At 35.1% G+C, this 15,824-nt stretch overlaps 1 protein-coding gene across 1 annotated transcript in view; it reads left to right on the top strand.

The window, feature by feature from the left end:
• Positions 1-92: 92 nt before the first annotated feature.
• The window catches only part of NHLRC2 (NHL repeat containing 2), a 32,422-nt gene continuing 16,690 nt past the window's right edge, over positions 93-15,824 (top strand). The window contains exons 1-5 of the mRNA XM_032225314.1: positions 93-503; positions 4,892-5,044; positions 9,372-9,827; positions 10,595-10,716; positions 12,783-12,912. Of these exons, the coding sequence (XP_032081205.1) occupies positions 203-503; positions 4,892-5,044; positions 9,372-9,827; positions 10,595-10,716; positions 12,783-12,912 (1,162 nt within the window). The 5' untranslated portion in view covers positions 93-202. The remainder of the gene's footprint in view (positions 504-4,891; positions 5,045-9,371; positions 9,828-10,594; positions 10,717-12,782; positions 12,913-15,824) is intronic.

Below are 15,824 nucleotides of genomic sequence, written 5' to 3'. Positions count from 1 at the left end.
GGCCAGCAAATTTAGATCTATTTCTGGCGAATCTGTGACAGGAAAACAAAAATACCAGGCGGGTGTCCGTTGTCGAATATGCGATTTCTTGTACTTTTGGGAGGAAAGCATCGTAGTGATACAAGGGAATAATTACCTATCTTTGGTCCAAAGTTTTTATGGGGCATGAAAATATGGGGCGACGGGATTTTAAGCATTCGGGATGTGGGTCGGTCGGGTTGGGTTTTGGCTGGATGACCAGACAGAGTTGAGTTTGGAAAGTGCCGGAAGTCAAACGGAAGAGCGGTTAGAGTCACGCCCGCTTTCTTGTGCTCTGGCGGGCAGGGAGGGAAGAGCGATGGCGGCAACTGTCGGCCTGCCCTCTCTTTTGCCTTCGCAGAGCCAGTTGGACTGCGCGCTGGAAGATGCGACCACGCTTCAGGAGAAGGAGAACTTGGTATATCAGCACGTGAAAAAAGTGGACGGATGGGAGCGGGATTTGAAAGTCCCCGAGTTTGGAGCAGGTGAGCAGAGCCTATCCACCGGCTCAGCTACCCTAAGTAGTTGGTCCCACGGGTGTCTGATTTCTTTGCGGGAGCCGTCAAATTTTTTTCCCAGTCTTCACATTTCCCCTTGCCAACTTAGAGCTTTGCTTCCCATGAGCGAGTATATTGTGATTTTAAAAAGCATCCCATCCCTGAACTCCTCGTTGCTCATCTCTGAGATTGGTTCTGATTTCTCTGGATCGTGTTTTTTTTTTAAAGAATCGTGTTTGACCAAGAAGAATATTTGTAGCTCGGGTTGAAAAGGAGGGGTGCTCTCTGAGCTACAGAAGTAGTTTCCAAATTGTGGTAAATAATAATATTTATGTTGCTCACTAGGCATAATTCTGAAGGATGCTTGGTATTCCCTGAATTTGGTTGTTTTCTTGCAGATGTTTCATTACCTAAATTAGGTAACATCTATGCTAGGTAAGGAATGGTCCCAACAATCAAGAAATAAACAGTACCTAAGCTAACAGTAAACAGCCCAAAGAACCTCTAAGACCAGTCCCACCAACACTGACAGGGCAAGCCACTGACTAGAATGTAAATTAAGAGCAAACACCATTCCTTACTGGCACTGATGATGTTATCTAGTTTGGGTAATAAAACATCTACAAGAAAATGACCAACTCAGAGAGTACCAAGGACCCTTCACAGTTATGTTTAGAAACCACCACAATTCGGAAACTACTGTTGTTGATGCACTCTGAAATGGTATATGCTTCTTTTTTTAATTCAGTCATATCTCGCCACTGCTCATACTTGCTTTATAACAATCTACCATTTCAATACAAGGCCTCAAAATTGTACTTTGGTGTTTGTTGAATGAATTCTTCATGTAGACTGTTACATTTTCTCTATTAATTTACATTCAGTTATTTTTAGGCCTATTTTGGCAGCCTATCAAAACTGTTTTGAATATCATTTTTTTTCCTTCTGCAGCACTAGTGGTCTTACACATTTGTATCATAAGCAGTCTCTCAGTCTTAGCATTCAAATGATAAATAAAATGTTTTATATATTGATTGTTTTATGAAAAATAAAATACAAAACAAAAAAACAAATGAAACAAAACAAAAGCATACTTTGAACACTAACAACAACAAAAAGTAAAAAAAACTACAAAAAACAGAAAAAAGTGATCAAATAAATGCAACAATAACATGTAGGATCTCACTTTGGCTGGACGCTGAAAAAGAAAGTAAAAGTAAATTCTTCCTTTTTACATTCATCCCCCCCCCCTTTTGAAAAGTTTGGGATGAAGGACTGAAATTTATAGCATTCCGCTTATTTCTACAGTTAAATGAAAAAACATTGATGAGCATTTTTTGTATAATTTTGATCCATCTATATAACCTTTTACTTGCCATATCATCTATCCTAGTGGTTCTTAACCTTTTCTTCACCATGGAGCTCCCAACACTTAACTCAAGATTTAAATCACAACATTTCTTCAGGGGAGGGGTGGTGGGCGTGATTGACTGGGTAGGTGTGGCCAGATGGAAGGGCATGGCCAGCTTGACACCATTCAATGGGCGTGGCCAACTGGGTGTACGTGGCCAGCTTGACGCCACTCCAAATTGCTGGCATATTTCCTCTTTGCATTGGGTAGACTGGGCCAAAGCCACAGTGGTCTGATTTTTCTTCTTCACATTTGGAAGACTGGGCCAAAGCCCGGCTGACCTAATGTTTCTTCTTTGCATTGGGTAACTGGGCCAAAGTGATGCGGGCTGGCCCCTTACATTTACCAGGATGGCCCTGCGGGCCAGATCTGACCATATTGTGGGCCTGATCTGACCATGGGCCTTGAGTTTGACACCCCTGCTATAGAAGATTTGACAATTTTTATGGCTTGAAAGAGACAAGAATACTTAGTTTTACACTTTTGTCTTTTGTTGCCTCCTAATCATTAGCCTATGCTTTGTAATATTAAGTACCTGTTTAGTGTCTTGTACATATAAAAAGCAATGTGATCAAGCCAGCAGATTGGGCTGAAAGCCAAGGGCTTGCTACATAGACAGCTTATTCTTTTGATATATCTCTCTTTAATTTCTAAGATCTGCAGGTGAGGGGAAGCAAGTGATTTATTCATTGCTTTCAGTGTGTATATGAGCAAACAACTTTCTCTCTTGCAATCTCTTCCTCTCCAATCCCCAATCTCTTTTCTCTTTTCTTGGATAGGGAAAGGAAAGATTGCTTACTGAAATCACTTTTGAGCACCCCGCTCCCCCGCATAGCAGAGATTGGAAAGAAAGAAACTTCAATAGAATAATCTTTTCTCTTATAGCAAAATCAATGTAGTCACATCTTCACTCTGAGAGCCACAGGTGTCTTATGCAAACAGATTATAGTATTCCTTTGAAATCTCTTTAATCTCACTCTGTAAGAACAGGGCAAAAACAAAGCAAATTTCTGTATTAAAAAAAATCTCCTTTGCCTGATCCATCTTCCTCCCCTCACCCATAATGAAGAGGTTAGAGACGAAGAAATGTCAAGAGAGTACAAGTATTCCTCGTTATGCTTATTTATTGAATAACTGAAATCACAATGTACTGAATGTCTAGTCTTATCACCAGTCCTCAAAGTTCCAGCTGTGGCAGCAGTTGGAACTCCCTGCAGTCATGTGAACAAAATTCGGGTGTTGGCAAGCAGCTTACACATTTGGTTGCAGCAACCCACTGTCATGTGACTGCTGACCTTATCTTCTGGTTTCCCACAAGCAAAATCAGTGGGTAAGCCAGCAGGGAAGGAAACAAATCCCTTGGATAAATCTCCCCATCCCCAAGCCATTCTTTGCTGGTTTATACCCACTATTATCCTCTTTCTCTGGCCTCCCTGCGCTTACATGTATGCTCAACTTCCACACCTTGTTTCTCTAATCTCTACTTTGCACTTATACTTTAATAAACTTCACACCCTCTTTCCCAGCCTTCCTGAGCTCTCCTCTCCAACTTGTACATAGCCTGCACTATGCTTCCCCTCTCCTGCCCCATGTGGCACCCTCATGCTTCTTCTCTGGAACATTCTTCACTTCTCGCTTAATATCCCACATGTTTTGGTATTATAATGAGAACCACAACTGCCTAGATTGCCATCGCTAAGCAATGTGGTGCAGTGGTTAGAATGTAATACTACAGGCTACTTGTGCTGACTGCCAGCTGCCAGCAGTTTGGCAGTTCAAATCTCACCAGGTTCAAGGTTGGCTCAGCCTTCCATCCTTTCGAGGTGGGTAAAATGAGAACTCAGATTGTTGGAGGCAATATGATGACTGTGTAAACCACTTAAAGAGGGCTGAAGCGGTTTATAAGTCTAAATGCTATTGCTATTGTTGATCTGATCACTTAGCAAAAACAATCACAATGGCTGTCATAAATTAAGAATTACCTGTAAGATGTTTGATTTTCTCAATATCAATAGTAGTGTAATTGTCCCAGCAGCAGGAAAGGGTCAGGCAAAGTAGAGATTGCCTACAGAAATTGCTTATTTTTTTTCTCCCCACCCCAACACAGATGGAAAGATTGGAGTGAAAGGAGATTTCAAGAGAGTAAGCTGTTTGCTCCTTTATATAGTCAGAGCAAAGCAATAGTTTCAGCAACGAGAATTAACAATTTGCATAAAAATTCTACTCACAGACTGTCCTTGCATCTACCTTATTGATTTAACCTTTACCTATGCTTTAAATTTTTCCGCTATCTTTCTCTGAATAATGCATCAACTCCATCAAGCCACCTCTTTTTAAATCTCCCCCTTCATCTCAATCATTCACTCTTCTCTGGTACACTGTTTTATATTTCATTCCTCATACTTTTCCCCTAAACGTTGAAATCATTTTATTGTATTTCTTTTGTACTGGAGGTTATACTGCATAAATCTTATTGCATGTATTTTTTTAAAAAAATGTTTTTGAAAACGCTTGAGACTTCTTTTGTTGTTTCAACAAAGGTACTAATGATAGTTCTGTGCCTAATCTCATTATATTGAATTACATTTGATGAAGCAGATAGGAAAACAAAACATTGATATTGTTGTAACATATGTCATCTGTGCTATGCTTTATAATTAGAAACTTTGTAATTATAAAATTTGTAAATGGATTCTTGTTTATCTTCAAATAATTATATTATTTTAACATTAGCTTGAATAGTTTTATTTTCTCCTTTGTTATCTATTAAATAGACAGACGGATAAAAAGTATATTTTTAGATTAACTGAGCTGTGAAGAATTACAGATTTTGAATATTCTGATTTTTTTGTTAGAAATTCATGAATGTTTTGTAAAAAAAATACGATTGCAAGTTGTTATTTCAGAATACCCTTGGTTTTTTTAATGTCTTAAAATAATGTACTAATTAGAGCATTGATTTCAGATTTACAGTGGCTGAACACTGAAGGTTCACTTTCTTTATATGAACATCTTTGTGGAAAAATAGTGGTACTAGATTTCTTCACCTACTGCTGCATCAATTGCATCCACATTTTGCCTGATCTTCATGATTTAGAGGAGAAATACTCTGATAAAGGTATTAAACCCGTCAATACTTTCTTCAAAAATAGGTAACAGACTTCAAGAGGGCTTGGACTTTGACTGCTTGTGGGAACATAAAAACTCTGGGCTGATTCCCTTCTTGACTTTGCCATTAGGCTCTACATCTCCTTTTACTATATTCTTCACATTCATGAAGTAAAGCCAGCTTGATGCCTCAGCCTTACCTTCCTGCATGTACCAACAATCAGCCAGTGAAAATTTGGTGCTCCTTTCTTTCTAAACCCTTTAACAATGAAGATGAAAGCTATATATAATAATTGTATTCTTGGTTGCAAAAAAAATGCTCTCATCCTTTCAGAAATGAAAATGTAGGCAGTACATGGATATTTCATTGGGTGGTGTATGCCTTTTCCAAAAATCTATTATGTAGTAGTTTCTGATTGCAGAAAGTCTGAAAAATATCTCAGAGTACAAGCACAAATTGCTATGCCCTGAAGTATACATTTTACAAAATGCTACATTATTCCTTCAAATATAGTTGTTTCAAATCCAATTTTATAGATGTTGCTTAAATACAGAGAATTGTTTCATGACATTGTCAATGGTAGTGCATATCTTTTAACTATAATTCCATACCTAAAAGTTGTAGGTCTATATTGATACATGCATCTGATCTGCATGAATTAATGCCAACTAACATATTTGTCTAATGCTTTTCTCTCTTATCCTTGCTAGGGCTATTTCTGCATTCATAATGGTATTCACAAGGTTATTTTAAACCCTAATGCACATTCTTATCACATTGACAGTCTGGAAATGACCTGTTCGACTGCTGTATGAGGAAATGCTTCTTGACAGAAATACTTTGGGATAGAGCCAGTTCTTTTTCAATGCAGTTTTAAATCTAGCCTGATCCTAGAATTTTACTGTGCCATTTTTTATTCTTTTTGCTCTGCTGTCAATGAAATTGTCTTAAAACATAGCTTATTTTTCTTTTAAACAGAAAGCATATTCTAATCAAATTGATTTGCCTGAATAAAAATTGCTAGTGTCTGGATTATTGCTTTGACTTATACAAATCAGAACACACAGCAGGCTGTGTTTTATGATTTTTCATTCATTCTCTTTTTGACTACTGCTCCACTATGCATTCAAACAACGATGAAGTTTTGCTTATCGTTCAGATGAAATTACGAGCAGGAGACACAGGGGTAGAACTAGCTGTTCCCATGTCATTAGCAAAGTTATATTTGTATAGTAGCAGTTTAAAACATGAATATTGCATATTCATTAATAATTTATGTACTATATTTTCTGTTATATTTTTATTTATAGAGGATGAAATTTAGTGTTTTATGATATTTCATTATCATTTCATTTCAGATTTAATAGATATATTTGGTGTCATTGTTATTATGTTATGGTGGCGCAGTGGTTACAATGCAATGTTACAGGCTAACTGTGCTGACTGCCATCAGTTTGATTCTGACCGGCTCAAGTTTGAATCAGTCTTCAAAGGTTGGCAAAGTGAGGACCCAGATTGTTTGGGTCAATGTGCTAACTTTGTAAGCTGCTTAGAAAGGGCTGTATAGCACTGTGAAGCATTATTTAAATTTAATTGCTATTGCTATTATTCCTTCATTTCAATGCATATGTGCTCATAACCAAAAAGCGCTCACTTTTGGCTATTTAGTGAAAGGAAACATAATAACAACTCACTTGTGCAGCAAGACTAATTTCTACTTATACAGTACAAATGATAGCAGCTCTAGAAGTCCAGTCTGCATTAATTCTGTTGCTTATCTTCAATTCTTAAAATAGGAAGAGGAAGGAAGAATAATTTATAAACTCTTGCATACTTCTGCAGAGTGCAACATTATCCTTATTCCTATTAAATCCTTGTAGCACTTTGAACTTTTATTGTAAACTTAAATTAAAAGATAGTGCATGAAATGTTTTATTATTTATTGCAGTACCCCTGATATTCTCTTTATCAGGTCATTTTTATAGCAAAAAAAATACAATTGAATTCTAACCTAATAAACTTTTAAAAGCATTTGTTCTACTTGGTAATAAATTAAATTAAATACAATATAAAAGTCACTTAAGCATGTGGGAAAGGATACTGAAATCAGACCTATCATTTCCTCAGTTCTTTTGATCTAGGATTCTGTCTCTTAACAGAGCACAAGGTTATTTACAATGATATTGTGTCAACTCTGCATAATAGAAAGTTGAACAAGATTTCTGGAACTTCTTTTTCTCAGAAGAGCATTACAAAAGTTTCTCTCTTTATCTGTCTCATCCTGTCTTGAAAAGTGGGCTGTGAGAATAACCTTGAGAGACAGGACAAAGAACCTCACGCATCCCTCTGAACTGTCCAATTTTGTTATCCAGTCTTCTGGTTTGTAAAGTTTCATTTTAAAAAGTATTGTAGGGGATCATTTTGAAGTTGATTGTATAAGCTGTCCAATATGTTATGCACCATAAAGATTTGTTATAATATTGCAGTGTTAAACAAGACTCCAAGTTTTATTTGTTGCTTTGTCTTGATTGAGGCTGGTCCCTTTCTTAGCTTAAATCTTTAGGCTGAGGCTTAATGCTTTATTATGAATTTTAGAAATATGTTTGGACAATCCTTGATCTCTTCTGTGTTACCCCAGAATATATCCTAGGAAGGGGCAATCTGAATCCAAGTGCTGTTACATGTTTAAAGAAAAATCAGGAAAATATACTTTTTTTATTTGATGTACATTCAGGTTTTCCTTCAAAATTACTCTAAGCAGCTAGCAATAACAAAAATAAAGATTAAAAAACAGAATTATAATTAAACAGATTTAAAACAATGATAGGATCCAAATCTTGGGTAATTTGTCTAGCCGTGTATCAATTTGTCCTTTTGTTTCCATTGCAAAAGACTGTCTCTAGATTTCTTTCAGTGCTGTTTTTGTGATGAAGGAAAAAGTGATAGCTCAGTAGTAGACAAGGGCTTTGAGAGGCAGGGTGGGGAAAGATGGCAGCTAAACATTACGGTCACAGCCCTATTCCTTGGTATGTGTACAACATAACATATACAACAATTGTTTTAGATGCAAAAAGGCCATGATTAATTCCTGATTGAGTAGAAAAAAACTTGTGTATGAAACTTAAAAGTTTTCATTGCTGTCAAGATAGACAGCATTGTGCTAGATAAAATGGTGGTGTAAGTCAATTTAACTGAATATAAAGAATCTTATTCTAAACTACTGGATGCCTTTCTTGACAGCTCATTTGAAAAAAATCAAAATAGCCCTACCCTCTCCCAAGGGCAGGCTCAGTGGCTAAGACACTGAGCTTGTCGATAAGAAAGATTGGCAGTTCGGCAGTTTGAATCCATAGTGCCGCATAACGGAGTGAGCTCCCGTTACTTGTCCCAGCTTCTGCCAACCTACAGTTCGAAAGCATGTAAAAATGCAAGTAAAAAAATAGGGACCACCTTGGTGGGAAGGTAATAGCGTTCCGTGCGCCTTTGGCATTTAGCCATGCTGGTCACATGACCAAGGAGACATCTTCAGAGAGCGTTGGCTCTTTGGCTTTGAAACGGAGATGAGCACCCCCCCTTAGAGTCGGGAATGACTAGCACATATGTGCAAGGAGAAACTTTACCCTCTCCCAAATATTGTAAAGCGTTCTAAAGAATATTTTTACGTACTTCTAAATGATATTAACAAAAAGACACATAGGAAAAAATTGGCAGTTTTGCCTCCATTTACAAATGTAGGTTGACCCCATAAAATTTACAATTTAATAATAAGTCTGATAAAATTACAGTCCCCATCCTCACATGAGCAAATGCACTTAGGTAGAGGGATTTCACTGTACCTGTATTATAGAAATGCAGATGGAAATATGTTGAGTCTAACTTTAAATTCTATTATGTTTGAAAAGCCTATTAACTTCCATCTGGAATTACATGCCCCTTATTCTTTGAATAATTAATTGCTGATTTTGATCATAACATATTAAGAATACTGTAATAGAGATAACCCATATGAAGTCAGCTTATGCTGTCTGCTTCCAGGGTGAGGAAAAGTGATCTATTTGAATTAGAGAGTTAAGCCAACAGGGAAGAACTGCATTTAGATCCAATACGAGCAATAAGCCTCTAACATATTTTATAACACTGGTAGTACAGACTTATCTATTTTTACAATGATTTTTTACATGTTCGCTCTTGCTGAGAACCACATCCATAGTATAACTGTCTAGCTTATCCTATACAACAGAACAGCATTCCAACTAGGTTTATTGAATATATATTATATTTAAATGTTTCATTGATCCTGTTAACCCCATTGTTTCTTTCTTAACTATGCTTTCAGATGGTGTCCTTGTTATAGGTGTTCACTCAGCAAAATTTCCAAACGAAAAAGTTTTGGATAACATCAAAAGTGCTGTTCTTAGATACAACATCACTCATCCTGTAGTAAATGATGTTAATGCAACTCTCTGGCATGAGCTAGAAGTATCCTGCTGGCCAACCTTGGTAATTGTTGGACCTCGTGGCAATATCTTGTTCAGTCTGATTGGCGAAGGGCACAAGGACAAACTATTTCTATTTACATCTACAGCCTTAAAATACTACAAGGAACAAAGGCAAATTAATAGTAATAGAATAAGAACACAGTTATATAGAGACTCTTTGTCATCTTCACCTTTGCTGTTCCCTGGGAAAATTGCAGTAGATAGTTCTGAAAACATCTTGGTAATAGCAGATACTGGGCATCATAGGATTTTGGTTGTGAAAAAAAATGGTCATATTCTGCACATCATTGGAGGTAAGGGTCATCTAAATATATTTAAAGGTCTTATATTTTATTGGTTTGTTTTGTTAATTAAATTGAAATAAAATAATTATTTTAAAACCTTGTATTTTACCTTGACAACCCCCATGCCAAATTCTGAATTCTGCCTGTCTTCTACAAATCTTTAATATTGCATAGAAAACTATATTAAAATTAGTTTCCATGTCTACAAAATGCTTCTTTGAGTGTATATGGAGTGTATATGGAGCTGCAAATAAATAATTATCTAATTCTCAGTTATAATAATTATACAAAATTTAATGTTATGAAAATTATACATTTTTCTGAAACTGGTTCACTACAAATAACATAAGTAGACTATGTGAAATTCAATTACTGATTGCTTATTGTAGCACATATCTGACTGCATGTTTTCTTGGCATTGCATTCCATTTTGCATTGTATTATACAATTCCTTGTATTTGAAAGCTGAAACTTTAAAGGTAGTTATTGTAAATGCAATAAATATGTGTTTTTGTTAATGTTTAAAGATTAATGGATTATATTACAAGGCATTCTATAAGTTTAAAAATTCTTTTTGAAAAAGAAAATCTCTACACTTTTCTGTGGAAAAATATTAAATATATCAACTAATATTGATTTGATTCAATTAGACCCATAGCTGTTTTGCTCTTCTAATTAATGTAAAATAAAATTCTTTCCCTAAATCTGACATGACTGTATCCATTGTTGACCTCTAGCAAAAGTTATACTCTTGTTTTATGTTATTTTTGTTCAAGGACCAGACAGTGGAAGAAATGATGGAAATTTTTCAGAAGCATCATTCAATTCTCCACAAGGAGTTGCCATAAAGAACAGTATTATTTATGTAGCAGATACAGAAAACCATCTAATTAGAAAGGTAAATTTATTGATTACATTCTATCTTGTCAGTACCAATATAGCAACAACATAGACAATCTGTCCCTAACCTGGTCCTTATCTTGAATTTTTTAATGGATAGAAAACTATGCTGACACAATTATTCAAGGGCTATGCAATGTGATCAGCAGTAGTATTCCTAAATATATTTTTATTCCAAGTACATAGAAAAAAGTATTGTTTTTCTTTATGTATAAGCTTTTAAAGCAATTTACCAAATGCACATAATTTTCATTCAGCAACTGCAGTTGGGATCAACCACTTTGTCATTACATGAAAAATCACATGACTGCAACTGGGCTTATGATTTTACTTCAATTTTCCTTTGCTTTATGGCATCAGAGGCATATGGATCCAAACAATGGGTCGAGTCCCAACGGTGAAGAATATTCACATACAAAGAAGCTGAGAAAAAAGGCAAACCTAACAGTCTTTTTTTTTCACCACTCTCCTACCCTTTGGAACACACTCCCAATGCTAAGATAATTAGCAAGAAGGAAATTAATGTGTGCGTTTACATTCAGTGGAGAGGAAAAATTATTAGTGAGTAAGCACCCGCTGCACACGTGTGGCTCTGAGCTGCTTAGAAGCCAAAAAGCCTTCATTGTGAAATTGATTACATTCTTGTCAGTGGCAGGCAGCAGGAGGGTTCTAATCAACTAATTAGGGTCACAGATCTGAGTTTGCTAACCTGCAATTAGCACCTTTCAGGAAAGAGCTGCACTGCAGAGAAAAGCAACTCAGGAAGAAGGAGCATGATCAGGCCATCTCTTCACTCTGCAAAGGGGTGGAATGGGGAGAGAAAACAGGTCAGGCATAGGACCACATATGTGAGCTGATTTGAATGACAAACGTGACAGAGAGATGCTGCAAAGTCTCTTTCTCATATATTTTTATTTATAAATGAAGATAATGGTCTCAAAAGTTATTTTTTTATCACTGTTATCATAACTGCCAACAATCACTGTCTGAGGCAGTTGCTAAATAAGGACACGGACCATTAGAAACCAGTTGTTCTCTGCATAGAACAATGTGCATATATGCATTGTATCTCATTCATATTCTTTCCATTGGAAACCATTTCATAACTTTGTAAGGTTCCATATCAAACCTTATTTTCATTGGCATCGCAAAATCTCTGTATCTGAGTGCTGATAATCATCTCCAACCAATTTAGATTCTGCATATATGAAATCATCTCTAATTGTCATGTAGTGTTAGTAAGAAGTTCCAAATTTTCCATGTTAGTATTTGTTATTGAGTTGGAACATCTGAAATGATTACCATGTCTACTCGCTATTCTTAGAATTAAGATTTAAAAAGCCAGATTTTCATTTATAGTGCTCTATATTTTTGTACATAAACTTTTTTATCATTAATTTATATTGTGGACTAGCCCTGTAGATACTGATTTAAGATAACTTTTATTTCAATTAATGAACTTTATTATCTCATTTCATAGAAGTCATTTGCCTTAAATATTTGGTCTTGTAATTTGGTTCCCAAACATTTTGGTTTCAGGACCTCTTGAAAATAATTGAGGATATCAATCATTCTTAGAAATGATTGAGGATATCAAAGAGTTTTGGTTTAGATTTCTGGATCAGCATATTAGAAATTAAAACTTATAACATTTAAGTATTTGTATCTTTGACTTGTAGACTCCCTGAAAAGTTCTCAGGGTCCCTGACCACACTTTCAAAACCAAAGTTTTATTGAAGAAAACCATTGTAATTCCTAGTAGACAGATATAAATTCTTTACTAAACTATAAAGAAGGGCACAAATTAATTCTTCCTACTTGCACAAGTATAGTATATTCAAAATAAATATTACAGTATTAAAGATAGTTTGCTAAAATGGTTAACAGTATAAAAAGATATGCTGTTTTAAAAGTTTACTGGAAAAATAAATTAATGTGAATTTGTGCTCTTTGAGTTTGCTTGTTTTTAATTAGTAATAAACTCAGAAAATGCCAGGAATTCCACAGATCAACCCTGAGTTACACATATTTTCTTTTATTAAATAAATCAATAATTGATTCTAGATTGACCTGCGGTTGGAGTTAGTGAGCACTGTTGCAGGAGTTGGAATACAAGGCACTGATAAGGAAGGAGGAGCCAAAGGAGATGAGCAACCTATTAGTTCTCCATGGGATATAACTTTGGGAAGCTTAGGTATTTTTTATGATCTTTATATTTTATATTTATGATGCTTTTTTCAAAGATTTTAGTCTTTTTAATACCATTGCCCATTATCTAATTTTTTTCTTGTACTTACAGTATCCCTTCCCTTATATCATGAGCACAGAGGATTATGAATCATCAGCTTTTACAATAATTTCTATGTTGAAAAGGTTTTTACTCATGTGTTCAGTTTTATGCTCAGATACATGGCCTGTATATTAAATATATAATTGTGTATCTTGTAGCAAAATAACTTTGCAAATGAAGGCAAATATACATGTCCCAGGATAATGTTGCAGGATCCAGTCTGAGTTGGTCATTGGAACCAGAAGTTTATTCTTCAAAGCTTTTGAACTCATGCTGGAAGCCTATCTTCAGGGAATCTTCAGGGAATCTTCAGGATATAGTATTTAAATGGTGCCTGGTTGTGTGTGGCTATTAGTTGTTGATTGGGATATTGATGGCCAGTATTAAGTTGTTGATTGTTGCTTCCTTATCCTGCTGGGGTCTTGGTTTGTATGTACCTGGTAAGATGATGGTAATAAACACTCCTGGTGACTGTCAAGAGGCCCTTTCCCAGGTTTCAATCATTTATCTGACTATTTTTCCCTGTTCAGCCAACAGTCTTAGTAGCAGTGAAATTGAATGCATGTCCTTATTCATTGCAATGTAAAACTATCAGTGGGTTCAGGTCTTGTCGTCTAATCGCTTGTTTGTATTCTTGTGATCTGGTAGTTACTACCTTCCGTTTGTGCTACATAGTGACAGGGGCAGATTCAGGGAATCTGGTAATTTACATTAGAAGTTTCTCCTATCTCCAAATGATCTTTCTATCACACAGATTTTAAAGCCAACAATGGACATCCCAATCAACAACTCACAGCCAAACACTATCAGGCACCACATAAATACTATGCTAGCAATGGGTTAAGTATAAATCTGAAAGCTTGGAAGAACAAACATTTGGTCCCAATGACCAATTCAGATTGCACTATAAAATAATTTTGCTTCATTTATTATAAAGTTAAAAATGTTGAATATTTTTCATGTTTTAATACTAAATACAGTTTATTCAGGATCATTCTTGTTTAAGACTACTGTTCTAAAATGGTTTGCTACTCATTTTATTCATGTATATTAATGCAAAATATTTTGTTCTCAGATATGTAAGTAAAAGGGGAAAGGTTACAGACCCATTTTATTTAATGGAGCTTAATCGTAAAGAGTAAAATGCTCTTTTCAATAGCAAATACGTAAAACCTGAATAGCAAAATTAGATTCAATCAAATGTATATTTACATTGCTTTTTTCAGTAAGATTAAACAAAATGGTAGTACAAAATATAAATTACATGGTCATAGGGACAAAAGTCTGGCTCTAATTATATTACATGACAACATGTGTATATTCATTTAAGACATCAAGACAAGCAATTTTTTTTAGGAACATGCATTCATTTTGTAACAACAAAGACAATTTCAACATGTATAGTTTAATCTTTTTCTGAATTTAATAGGAATACTTATATTTTAACTTTTAAAATAATAAATTTTCCGACTAGTGCTTCTGAATAGCATTGGCATCTTACTACTTTATTACTGACCATGTGCTTTTCAACATGTTCATGCAGAGGATGTTCTTTCCATTCTCATCTATTTTTATTCAGTGCTATTGAAATCAAGCAGTGCTAAACGCATTTTTGGTTGAAGTGTGAAGTGTTCTTGATAGCTGCATTCTTTCTGAAAGACACAGATCTAAGACCTTGGTGTTATCATCTATAAGTGTAGCTATGATTCAGGCTTTTGTTTGCATAGTGAGCAAAAGTAACTATAATGCCACATAAAATAAGGATTTTAATTAAACAATTTTTAAATATGCATATATGAGAAAAAGTCCTGGTGAAGGACAAGTGTATATAATACTAAACAACACATGACAGTATTTAAGTATTTTGTAAAAAAAAATGACAACCATTTTAATGTACATTTGTCCTATTTAAAAGATAGTTTGTGATTGAAAACATTACTCTTCACATTAATGGACTTTAATGCATAACTCGCCTGATTCTGCAACTCAATTCAATTCAATTTTTTTTCTTATTCTCCAAAAATAAATAGATATTATTGCAGAATTATTGTAGATTGCTTATAACAGTGGTTTATTGGCAAGAGTTTCTGATTTTTATTTAAAAATAGAATCAAATGTTCCATAGCAGAAACTATCAGATACCATTAGGAGTTTAATATATCTTGGGTCAATGTTTGTCAACTCTATGAATTGATATTATTTAAAGAAGAAAGATTTCTAGCAACCAACATTGGCCAATAGACCGATATATATTCCACATTTTTTTCTGTTCAGTAGTATTCAGTTCTTTCTGTCTGTTTTTGGCAAAGCTTTCAGAAGTTGTTTGCCATTGCCTTCTTCTTAGGACTGAGAAAAAAATGACTGGCCCAAGTCATACAACTGATTTTGTGCCTAAACTCATAGTCTCCCGGATTCTAATCAATGCCTTAACCACTACACTAAACTGGCTTTTAGTCTGAAGATAATATGCTAATATTATTGCAGATAGTAGTGGTTTTAGAAGGGCCATTGACCCATTTCTGTAATGAAAACTCATTACAGGTTAGCTATAGAAATACATTTTGTGTATCATAAAGGTTTTTTTTAAAAGTACAGCAGGATCCTGCTTCCTTATCTCAGATTATGCAGTAATATTTATGAAAGGGACATACTCACATTACCAGTTTCTTTGAATATCCAGAGGAATTCAGTAGCAATATTTCTTTTTTCTTCTCCAACAGTACCATTTAATTCTATTTGCATTTGAACTTTTCTAAACAAAGACTGTGGCATAGCTACTAAAGGTAATCCTCAGGTTATGATGGCAGTTGGGAGTC

This window comes from Thamnophis elegans, chromosome 10, assembly GCF_009769535.1.
Source record: "Thamnophis elegans isolate rThaEle1 chromosome 10, rThaEle1.pri, whole genome shotgun sequence".
Lineage (NCBI taxonomy): Eukaryota > Metazoa > Chordata > Lepidosauria > Squamata > Colubridae > Thamnophis > Thamnophis elegans.
Note: the sequence above shows the minus strand (reverse complement) of the source record. Positions and strands in the feature narration are given on the sequence as shown.